The sequence below is a fragment of the Fukomys damarensis genome, unplaced genomic scaffold, assembly GCF_012274545.1.
Source record: "Fukomys damarensis isolate Sample0158 unplaced genomic scaffold, DMR_v1.0_HiC HiC_scaffold_26, whole genome shotgun sequence".
NCBI classification, from domain to species: Eukaryota; Metazoa; Chordata; class Mammalia; order Rodentia; family Bathyergidae; genus Fukomys; species Fukomys damarensis.
The window spans coordinates 32719257-32731685 of record NW_022900938.1 but is presented as its reverse complement, the minus strand read 5'-3'; the positions used below and the strand labels follow the sequence as shown (position 1 = coordinate 32731685).

General features: G+C 33.8%; 1 protein-coding gene across 2 annotated transcripts in view; it reads left to right on the top strand.

The window, feature by feature from the left end:
• Positions 1 to 11280, top strand: part of Psmd14 (proteasome 26S subunit, non-ATPase 14) — a 90329-nt gene extending 79049 nt beyond the window's left edge. For both annotated transcript variants that reach the window (XM_010606836.3, XM_010606833.3), the window contains 2 exons: positions 8510 to 8572; positions 10760 to 11280. In XM_010606836.3, the coding sequence (XP_010605138.1) occupies positions 8510 to 8572; positions 10760 to 10858 (162 nt within the window). In that variant the 3' untranslated portion in view covers positions 10859 to 11280. The remainder of the gene's footprint in view (positions 1 to 8509; positions 8573 to 10759) is intronic.
• Positions 11281 to 12429: the final 1149 nt, after the last annotated feature.

Genomic DNA, 12429 nt, shown 5'->3' with positions numbered 1-12429 from the left:
AAACTCACTGAAGAAAAAGACTAATGGCATTAAACATAGAACAATAAACATTTCAGCCTTATTAAGCAGTCAAAGAAAAATAGAATTTTTTAACTGAGAAAAGTTTCATAAAAGTACACTGTTAGAGGGAAGGCAGATGATGAAACATTTTTAGGGGTCATTTTTAGATTTTTAAATGCATATAATTATTGAAAAATTGATATTCTCTCAAGCATTCATTGTAAGAAATAAAATTTACAAGAAATAACTTAGAGGAAGATCTTCAACATTCTGTTAGACTCTAAAAATTAAATTGTGTAATAACAGGGGAAAAAATTTCTTACCATAATACTTTCCCTCCCACTTTTCAAAGTGATCTTATCTTGGTGTCACATATATGTCAACATACTGTGTTGGTAACAGTGATCTCCAAGGTGAGAGATGAGGGAATTCTATGCTTAATATAACTCCTGGGTTTTTTTTTCAGTTTTTGCATTTAGCAAGTGTTATTTATATATGATTATGTTCACTGAAAATAACAGTGGCTAAGTCTCTTGGCCTTTTAGGCCAGTATGAAACTTTATAGTCATTAGATCCTCTGTCTGCTTTCTTTGTGTGGTTTTCATTCTTTATATAATTTCACAATTCAGGGTTATTGGTAGAGATTTAGCCATCACATCTAAGATACACACAACTAGAAGAGAAGGAAAGGCAAAAGGAAACATAAACCTTTCCTTTCAGGATCTTTTCCGTAAGTCTGCCTACCAACCCTGATTGCCTCCAATTTACAGAACTTAGTGAAATGGACACACTGCAGTGAGAGTGTCTATGTAGTGTCAGCTTTCTCTCTGAACACTGAAACCTTTGGTAAAATCAAGACTATGTTACAAAATAAGAAGATGGATATTGGATAGAAAACTAGCAGACTCTGCCATAGAAATTGTTTTCAAAAAATTAAACCATAGTTTCTATTACAGATACATACATACACATGTGTAAACATGTTTACACATTCATTGATCTTTAATTTGCATTTGTGTTTCAGGTTGTTACATTTTAAGAATACATTACCCATAAGATTTCTGTGAAGAATCTGTGCTGTTCAGGACCATCTAACAAATCACGGATTTGGCTTTATTATCACTATTCTGGATAAAGATTTTAAAATTAATAATTTTCGCCGGAGATTTAGTTCAGTGATCTGCCACCTGCCTCTCAAGTGCAAGGTCCTGAGTTTGATCCCCTGGTACAAAAAAAAAAAAAATTAATAATTTTACCTAATTGCCACAGAAGTTGCTTTGAGGTCTAGCTAGATAAATAAGACTGTGTTTAAGTAACAGTTTCATTGCTTCTTAGCTATATGGCTAGAGGCAAGATAACCTCTCTAAAATGAGGTTATTTTAAGAATTTGGAATGTTTGTATAGAATATGATATATGATAAATGTCTAATGAAATGATGGCTACACCGCTTCTGTTATTAATATCATTCTTGACTCTTTCACCTCTTTCCTGCATCTAGTCAATGAGCACGTCATTCTGCTAACTAAATTAATCCTTGAGTGAATCCTGTTTCTTTATGTTGCCACTCCTCCTACTTTACCTCTTCACTGGCCTGCATGCTTCTCCAGTCTTTCCTACTCAAACCTATTTTCCATGCTGTAGAATGGTCTTTCTAAAATGCAGATTGATGCTGCACCCCAGAAAGAGAGAGATGAATGAGAAAATATTTGGAAATCCTCCAGTAAGACTCTAGTATTTAAAATATATTTTTTTAAAAACACAGGGCCAGGGATTTAGCTCAGTGGTTCTGCCACCTGCCTTCAAGCACAAGGGCCAGAGTTCGATCCCCAGTACCAAAAAAAAAAAAAAAAAGCTCTTACAACTCAACAACAAAAAGGACAACCCAATTCAAAAATGGGCAAAGACTGGTTATACAAATGGTCAGTGATTCTGTGGAAAAAAAATATTTAATCAACATCATTAGTTACTAGGGAAATGCAAGTCAGAATCATAATGATATGTCATTTTATTCTCCCTGGCATAGCTATAATCAAAATAATGGAAAATAACAAGTGTTGCTAAGGATATGGGGAATTTGGAACCCTTTTGCTGGTAGGAATATAAAATGGTATGGCCACTGTGGAAAAGTTTGGTAGTTTGTCAAAAAGTTAAATATAGGCATCATATGACTCAGAAGAAATTCTGCTTCTTAGGTATATACCTAAAAGAAATGAAATAGTCCAACAAAAATCTGTACATGAATATTCATAGCAGCACTATTCACAATAACCAAAAGGTAGAGACAACCCAAATGTCTGTCAACAGATGAATGGATAAACAAATCATGATGTATGCATGTAGTGGAGTATTAGCTACCCATTGAAAGCAGCTAAGTTCTGATACATGCCATGATACGGATGAACCTCTGAAACTTATGCTAAGTGAAAGAAGCCACATACAAAAGTTCATATTGTACAATACCATTTATATGAAGTATCCAGAATAGTTACGTCCATAGAGGTAGAGAGCAGGTTGTTGTTGTCAAGGTCTTAGGCAAAGGAGGAATAGGATATAACAGTTTAAGTAGGTTTCCATTTAGGAAAATGAAATGTTTTGGAATAGAAGTGATGGTTATGCACCATTACAAATGTATTACTTTTTTTTTTTTTTCAGTTGTATAGCCTAAAGTGTTGAAATCATATTAAAGGTTTACCTTAATTTTAAAAGTAGATTGGTTCAGGTCTCTACTTTGCTTATAGAAGGCTTTTGACTGACTCCTGTTTGTCAAACCTGAATTAGCTCCTGCTTGTCTCTGTAGCTTTATCTCTTGTGACTGTTAAATTCTTGCAATACTTAATGCTTTGTATTTCTCCTAACCCATTACACATTTTCTTGCTTCCTGGCCTGAAGCACTCCTTGTCACAACTCCATCCTGATTCCTACTTTTCACTCCGGTCTCACTTTAACTCTTCCTTGTTTTTACTTCAACCCTTTCTAACTGTTGGATCCTGACCACACCAACACATAAGTGTTGTTTACTCCTATATATTCCATTTGAACTTGGACCTGCTGCACTAATCCTTACTTTTGTAAATTTTGTAGTTTTATAGCTAATCAGTAAACTTCTTGAATTCACCTATCAAATCTGGTGGTGTATGCCTCTAAACCTCAGTACTGTGAGAGGCTAAGGCAGGAGGATAGCAAGTTTTAGCCCAGCCTGGGCAACTTAGAGACTTGGTGAGACCCTGTCTTAAAATAATAAAATAAAGAAGGTCAGGGGTGTACCTCACTGCAAAAGCCCTGAATCTCTCCTACCAAGAAAAAAAACAGTGTTACTTTATTTCCAGCACATTGCCGATAAATGGCAGGTACTCAACAAATGAATGACGTGCTGTGATACTTGTATTTTTTTAGCAAATTATAATTTTATTAATCATCAGCATTATCTAGTCACTAATATTAACATAATCTTTTAAAATTTTAGGAAATGCTATGCCCTGTAAGGGGCACATTTCTGACTAATCTTCCCTGGCTGTCCATCATGGCACACTTTGCTCCTTTTGTTCTCTTAGGACTAACTGGATAAAAAATAACCTTCTTAAGTCACTGCTGTCTGCCTTAATATCATACCCTTTCAATGACAGAGTGAGTACTGAAGACAGTTTACTATTTCCAAATCGTTAAAAGAGGTGATTGATTTTCTAGCCCCTGCCTCGCAAAACGCAAGGTCCCAAATTCCATCCCCAGCCCCCCCCCAAAAGTGATTGATTTACTTCATAGTACGCTAACTTTATATCACCTTTGCAGGTTATTCTTATTGTCTGCGTGCCTTCACTCAGTACTCTTAACTTATGGAGTCTCTCCCTTTACTTCTATGGCCATACATTCCTCTCTTGACAGGTTTGCTGTGCTGCTTTTGCTGTTGTATTTATTTACATATATCTATGTATTTTGTACCGGGGATCAAACTTGATCCCTTGCACCCTGTATTTTTATAATTTAAAAAAATCTGTTTTGATGGTTTAGCCAAGCTAAAAGCTTAGAGATTTCTTTTCCTTTTCACTTGGTATGTATTCTCATCTCCCTTATCTTAAGAGACTTTTCCACTCACATATACCTGGTGCCTAAAGTGCTCATGTTTGAAAGCAAAGTGTGGTCCACACTGCTTTCTGCTTCTTCTTTTTTTTTTTAGTTTTTTTGAGACAGGGTCTCACTTTGTAATTGAGTCTGCCCTGGAACTCCCTGTGTAGCCCAAGATGGTCTTTAACTCACAGCGATCCTCCTGCCTCAGCCTCCCCAGTGCTGGGATTACAGGTGTGCGCCACCATGCCCGGCTGCTTTCTGCTTCTTGAGAACAGTTCCTCTACAGTTTGGTTGCCAGTGGCACTCTCATTTTTCTAGGCATCAGATATGCTTCAAAATTTGGACTCATTTCTCTCATAGCCAGTTCCTTTTCTTTCACAGCCAGTCTCCTGGGTCTGCCTCTTCCCTATTACCTGTAAGTACCACAGGGTGTGTTCTTTCCAGGCAAATTTTTGCATATTCTCACTCTGACCCTCCCCCACCCTTGCAGGAGATCCAGAAGGAAAAATTAGGTCCATGTAGTTACCTTTGTGTCCCCGTCATTCTTTTTGAATGCTCATTTCTTTGTTTCATACTGCATTTTAATTTAAGATTACAGGAAAGTAAAGCTCAGCTTGAGCTCCTTGAAAGCAAGAAGAGTTTGAAATTCTTACGGTACCAAAACTGCTAGCATTGATATCTTCAAGGAGATAGTGCCTACTTTATATGTAAAATGTTTATTAACTACATTTTTGGAATGTTTTAAGAATTCCGTAAATAAGTATAAAATATGTATATGTTTATGTTTAATGATAGTAGGAAAAAGTTTTAATGTTCTTCACATTCACACTTCTTATACCTTCTGTAGTTTTTTTAATTGCTTCATGTTTGTTCAGTTTGCTTCCCCAAATGTTTTACAAAAAGCCATTTCTTTGAAATTATTCTCCACTCCTGTAGCTCATTTTTTATTCCATATTCAATATGAAAAATACATACAAAAATTATGATATCCAGGTATGTTGCTTGGCACACACCTATGATGATAGCTCTGAGGTAGGAGGATTACAAGTTTGAAGCTAGCCCAGGCAACTTATTGTGACCCTGTTACAAAATAAAATGAAAATGTCTGGGAATGTAGCTCAGTGGTAAAATGCTTGCTTGGCATGCACAAGGCCATAGATTTAATCCCCGGTACTGTAAAAAGAAAAATAAATCATGAATGAAGTAATATATATTGTCTTGAAATCCACTGGCACTTGCAAAGGTGGTTTACTGGCAAAAAATTAGCATATTCCATTTTAGAAATTTGCATCCTATTTTACATTAAAATTGCTATATTTGTGATATTGGAAAGCATGTGCTTAATTGAGATCATAGCATGTTATAGGATAAACAAAGCACATCAGTGAGAAAAAGAAAGCCAAAGAAATAGATACAGAAGTTTGCAGAATAAGAAAGAGGTTATTAAAGGAAAGATTAAGGAATAAAAAGCTGGTGTTGGAATAATTCTGAACGTGTTTAGAAAGTTTAGAATACTGGAACTGGCCTGGTGGAGATCTTTAAAAGTTAGTAAGTCAGTGCCAGGAGTCCAGTCTATATTTCTTTGTATGTAAATAAAATGGTGAAATTTGATGTAAATTTTCCTTTTGAGAAACTTGACCATTAACAACAACAAAATTATTACGGGGTTGAGTTAAAGCTTCTTGAAGATAGGGGGTACATCTGGCTATTGTGATCACATAACAGACCGAAATCCAAGAATTTCTTAGAACTGTGCAGACCGTGCATGATGGGATAGCCATCTGGGGGTCTTTGTTGATAAACTGTTAAAAACGTTTCTAGTGTGAATAGCCACAAACATTTTCAGTGCTTTTTGTTGGTTGAGTAAACCGAAGAGCACAAATGCAAAAGCAAAATTTGAAGCCAAATCACAGAAGTTGCCATAAACACAGAAGTTCCCTAGTGAGGACACTGCCTGTGCCTGAATTTCATTTGTTTCTGCTACTACCATTTCTTAATTTTTCCTGGTGACCAGCCAGATTAAGAACTGTGAATGAAGACAAACTAGGGTGAACTAGATGGTACCTGAGAGATAGGTAACTTATAGGTAGATGGCAAACATTTTTAAGGGTTTGATGTGATTATCTTTTCTGTCTTAGAATGGGAGAGATGTGCTTACTCTTTTGTCATGGGGGTTTGCAACCTTAGTATATGCCTAAATCTACAGCTGCTCCTCATTTCCCAGATGGCATCTATGGCTGGGAGTACTTTTTACCATCTGCACTTCTCTAAGAGTTTGTGAACTCTCTCTTTTAATTATTGGGAATGGAAAAACTAATTGGTAAAGTGGTTAAATGATGCAAAAGATTTTTAAAATTTGTTGGAGCTCTTTATGTTCTGTTTAACCTTTCAAATAAAATTAATACTTTTAAGGCTTTTTGACCTTCATCTTTGTGTATCTGTCATCTTTGATATTTGTAATAATCCAGAATACTTCCTAATAACCATTTTGCATGTGGATTGGTATTTGGAGCCAAATTCCAAAACTCTTGCCTCCTTCCAATGCTGTAGTAAGTATTGTTGTTGGCATGTGCACAGAACAACTAACACTGAATGGATATGGAGTACAAACTTAATTGTTCCATTCATCTAATATGCTTTTACGTCAATAAAATATAATGTCCCAGTTTGTAGATGTAATTTAGAAAGGCTAATTCTAAATGTATGTTAATGTTTCCATTTATGTTAAAAGATAGGAAAGTGGGAGAAGCAATTTCCCAGTTAGGTAATACTTTTCATAACTAGCTGAGAATAACAGAGTGACATCTGACTCTAAAAATGAACATATTTTCTGTCTAGGGAATTCTAGATTTGGAGTGTTATTAACTTATTTTTCCTTTTTTCAGGTTTATGAATCATAAATATAATTCCCAATGATATGCTGTAAATAAATATTCTCTGGTAATCAGGAAATAACAATACTTATTCACCATCTTTTCTCTTTAAGGAGGTTCTGTTGGGAAAAATTCTCTAGATAGTTTGTCCATTTATAAAATTAGACACTTGCCATCTTTGCTCATTTTCAAGTTCTCTGTTTACAAAACTATTAAGAAGGTGTGAAATGCAGCCAAACTTCCCAGTTTATGGGAAATGTCTGATGATTGCATTTCCTACATGTTCATTGTTCACACATGAAGAAATTTGGCAGCTGTGAGATTATTAAGTTCAGAGTATCCAAATCTAACCCTCACTGGGATTTTGTTTCCCTGCTCTTTGCCACTGTCATTTTGCCCCCTTTGTAGCCATCTTTGTGGTAAATGCCATGTGGTGGCATTTCTTGACATTGGTGATCATTATTAAATTCTTCTTTAATCCCCAGTACTGTAAAATTTATTTTCCATTTATCAGATACTATGAATAAATCATGGCCCCCAAATTCACCTGCTGTCGAATCCTGTCTTCAGGCCATAACATACCTAAACTGTGGAGGTTCCTTATGCTTACAATCCTCAATAAAGATTTTTTGTTAGTACCATTATTGGGAGGGGAGTATAGTGGTGGTAGCTAATCTAATGTTGTAATAATTTAAGAATTATTCTGCTGGAAAGTTTATGATCATACACACCAGAGTTTGTAGCTAACTCTGAAAGTAGTAGGAAGTGTTTGCATAGGTTGTTTTGGTTGATTTAATTTTGATTTGATTTAGTTTTTAATTCAAATAATTATTTTGATGTTGAAAACTTCGCATTAGTTCTTATGGTTATTAAAGACCCCTAATGTAGAATAATGAGATCTTTCTGAATACGGGTACATAGACTGTATCACTTTAGTGATTTAAAGAACATGTAGTTAAGTTGATCAAAAGTCAGAAGCTCCTTTGATCTTGAGTGCTCTTAAATAGGTACTGGATATGCACATGCTGGATTGATCAGAGAAAAGGAAACAAAGAAATGGGAAGAGAAAATTGCTGTGAAAGTAGGAAAAGAAGCTAGAATAAAACTAGTTAACACTCTAGTGTCGTAAGAGGCTTAGCTCAAACACTTCCACCTCCCCATCTCTCAAAAAATTCAGTAATGATTTTCAGTAACTGTTTTGCAAACAGTTAATGCAACAATGTATTGACTCAGTTTGATATTTTCAATACCTTTTACATGTTTCTTAGGTCTGTTTTCAAATGATGGTGGTAATAGTTTTCATTATCCTGAAAATTATTCTAAAGATTAGCAAAATTGACTTTTTTATCAATAAATTCTTTGAATAAAAGGTTCTCTGGGCCGGACATTTAGCTCAGCAGTTCGGTGGCCTGCCTTGCAAGAGCAAGGACCCAAGTTCAGTCCCCGGTACAAAAAAAAAAGGTTCTCTGAAAGAAAAGATGGAAAGTATGATCATTATTATTTTTGTAATTATTCTTCAGTGGGAAAAGTAAATTTAGAATTTGAAATGCTGTCTTTTGTGTTTCATTCACAGGCTGTAGAAGAAGAAGATAAGATGACACCTGAACAGCTGGCAATAAAGAATGTTGGCAAGCAGGTGAGGTGTACTGTACTAGGTTATACATTCACATAACAGCATGCTTTTACAGAATTAAAACAATTTTAGGGTCTATATATATTTTTTCCTGTCCACTCTACATTTTTCTTTTGTTCTGTAAATATGATACGAATTTTAAGCCAGAATTTATTGGTCAAATTCTGCTTGCTATCTATAGAGAATAAATCACAAATTCATACCTATGACCTGCTATCTTTAGTGAAAGTAATTTGCTAGAAATAAATTAAGATGCTTTATGTCCTGAGTTAATATTCACAGTATTTTTTTTTTTTAACCATAGGTCAAGTAAGAGAATTGAATCGTAGATTTATTTCATATATATATTTTAATGATATTTATTGATATATAGGTATTGTACTTGAGAAACCTTATAACTCTTGATTATACTGAGTGAAGAGAAAAGGTATTAAGTATTCTTTCACTTTTCTAAGATAAAATACATGTTTTAGTCTATTATCTTAGGGTGGGAGGAACGTACCAACCAATTAAAGGAATCTACAGATTAATTAGACTGTTTTTAAAAGAATGTTGATTACTTTTTTTTTCATTTCATGGAACATGGTTATCATATTGCTGATGTTGGCAGAATCTTGATATTTCAGATGCAAGACACTAAGCTGTCTTTGCTTTCAGCCATCCTACCATATGCTCTGATCCCATCACATCTCACAAGCTATGTAGGTTTGGGCCAGGACCATTCTTGGATGGGAAATCTCTAAGAATCACCCAGCTGCCACAAGAAGTAATATAGATAACTGATAAATGAGTTACCAATTCACTGTAAAACCAATTACTTCAACAGAGTTGTAGGGGCAAAAGTCTGACTTTATCATTTATCATATACCATAAATGAAGAAATTAAATCTCAGTATACATTCTGAGTATTATAATTTAAAAACAGGTACCTCCAAAAACCGAAATGAAATATAGTTAATGTTATTTTCTCATCTTACATGATAGCCTTGCTGTCTTTTTACCACTTATTTTAAAATGTAATATTAGATCACCAATTTGGAGTCTTACCCTTCATAGAATTTGAATTTGAATAAATTGCTTTCTGAGGCTATAGTTTCTTGACGTGTATTTTAGTTAATAGCAGCAAAATAGGACTAAATTAAAAGTGAAAGTGAAGAATACATAACTGACAAAGCTTAATAATCATCAGGATTATGTTGTAAAATGTAGTAAGTACCTCACTGGTTTGACCTGCTGCAGGCAAAAGGAAAACTGTGTACAATGTATTTAAACCAATATATTTTTTTGTTGCCAGTTTTGATCAATATCTTTTACCTAAAATACACAGGGCTTATTTCTGAAATAAAATGTAAGAAGAATAATAATAATAATACTGTGCTCTAGTCACTTAAAATTATTTGTAGCGTGTTGTATCTCCGGGTTATTTAAAGAAGTCAGTGTCATGAAATTATGGGTTAGAAAAGCACAGTCAAGAAATAATTCCAGTAATGGACATTTGTTTAAAGTTAAAAATCTTGGGTATTTTAATAGTGCCCATCAAAAATGCATTGAATTATGTTTTGTTGTGTACAATATGTATCCTTTATTTTATAGCTTTCAAATTTCAAATATGTATCCTTTATTTCAAATTTCAAAAGTTAAAATACTTCATTCCAAACATAAATGTAAATTAAGCATTTTAATTATTTTATCACAGTGCAGTCTTTAACCTTCATTTTAAACTCTGTTTCAAAATAGATTTGACTAGGCTTAAAGAATTGTACCTATGTAATTCTTTGTATTTTTCCAAAATAGCTGCACAAGACATTAACATTTTAGAAGAGATCCAAATTGTATTTAAATTTTTCAACCATGGTGACTTTTGATCCAACAATATTTTCTGAATCATTTAAAACAGAATTGGTAGAATTGTCACCCTTTATAAAAATCTCTAGTACAGACTTTATAAAAATCTCTAGTACAGAGCTATAGCATTGATTGTATACATAAATCAATCTTGCACTGAATATTTATTATTTTATTAGGTACTTTTGAAAAACAGATTTAGAACCTTAAGAATGTAACAATATATCAGGAAAGTTAATTGTAAAACATTTAGGTTTCTGTCTTAATTCCATCAGCTACTAAAAAAAAAAAAATCTAAGTAATATATACCAATAATAGAGTTATTTTTCTTTTCTTTTCTCTTAGGATCCCAAACGTCACTTGGAAGAACATGTGGATGTCCTTATGACTTCAAATATTGTCCAGTGTTTAGCAGCTATGTTAGACACAGTCGTATTTAAATAAAAAATGCAAAAAGCTCTTAATGAAACTTTCACTGCATAGTCCTCTCTTGTTCCTAATGCTCAAAATCAAGGGACCTCGGAAGGTGTGTTTGGTTAAATGTAAGACATCTGGCATCATTTGCAGCACTGTAACACCTTCGGTCTCAGTTGTGCAATTACTTCTGTTTCCTTAGTCAGGGTCTTTGCAGATTCCAAAGTTGTACAAGAACACATCAAAGTGGACAAGTTTTGTTAAGATCTCTTTCAATATTTGAAGAAATCAGTAGCAAAAATATATTTTGATTGTTGCTTACAAAATAAAATACCTTTACAATCCATGTCTCCTGAGGTCTTTTTGGCACTGGGTAGAATTGACAGAGTAACATTTGACAGTGCTTTGGAGGTTTCACACAAAGATATGTTTCCCTTTGCATTTTGAGATCTTACAACACATGAAACAATGTGATAATAAAGTTTCACAAATGCAAAATGATTACCATTCGTGAGTGGCTACCTCATTTAGAGAGTAATCCAGAAAAAATGATGATATTTTATTGTATATTTCTGACAACATTGTATATTCAATATCCTGTTAATATGTTATGCCTTTTTTTTTTTGGTACCAGGGATCAAACTCAGGACCTTGTGCTTGCAAGGCCAGCGCGGTGCCACTGAGCTAAGTTCCTGGCCCAATATGTTATACTTTTGAGATTTCATAGGAATAAATACATGTAAGAAGAAAACAGGCAATTTTAATTCAGACTCATAATTTTTTAAGTACATTCTACTAGTGATTTTGAAAATGGAACTTAGCTGCTGGAAACTCCACTAGGTTTTTTTCTGAGATGGTAATTCCAGGTCTAATGTCTTCAAAACAAAATGAGAAAAGTAATCACTGTGAGTTTAATATGATGAGCTTATAATTAGTAATTTTATTTCATCTTATTCAAATTAGAAGTACTAAATTTTCTTATAGAGAAAAACATTTTGACTAGTGTCAGTTTCATAAATGACTTCAACTCTTATTCTTCTAATCTGCTGTACAAAAGTAACTGCCCGTTAACACTCGTGGTATGATATCATACTGAGCAATCCAAGTAGTATGACACAACTCTGAAGACAGATTGAATTCTAGGCCTTACCTTTCCTTGTGAAAAATACAGACTATGAAAGGAAGATTTACTTGGGGACCTCAAATTTAGTCTTTACTAGAGATTGAGTGCTGTTGTATTTCAACAGTTGTAGGTGCTTACTGGTTGCTAATGAAGTTACCTGAAAGTGGACATGGCTTATATTCTCAGTATGTTTCACTGTCATTTTTGGAATAAGATGTTCTAAACACTTCTTTTACATACAGTGATAGTTCCTCTTATGTAGGACATGTAATACGTATTGTTGGGATTGTATTTAATCATTTAAAATTAAAATAAGTACAAGTTACAATTTTTCCTTTTGCCTAAATCAAACTTCTGTGCAGGATTTTGGATATATGATTTTTCCCCTTTAAAATAAGTCTATAATTTACTTCACAGATACTATTGGTAAGAGCTGGGTAAGATTTTTTTTTTTTTTTTTTTTTTTTTTTTTTTTTTT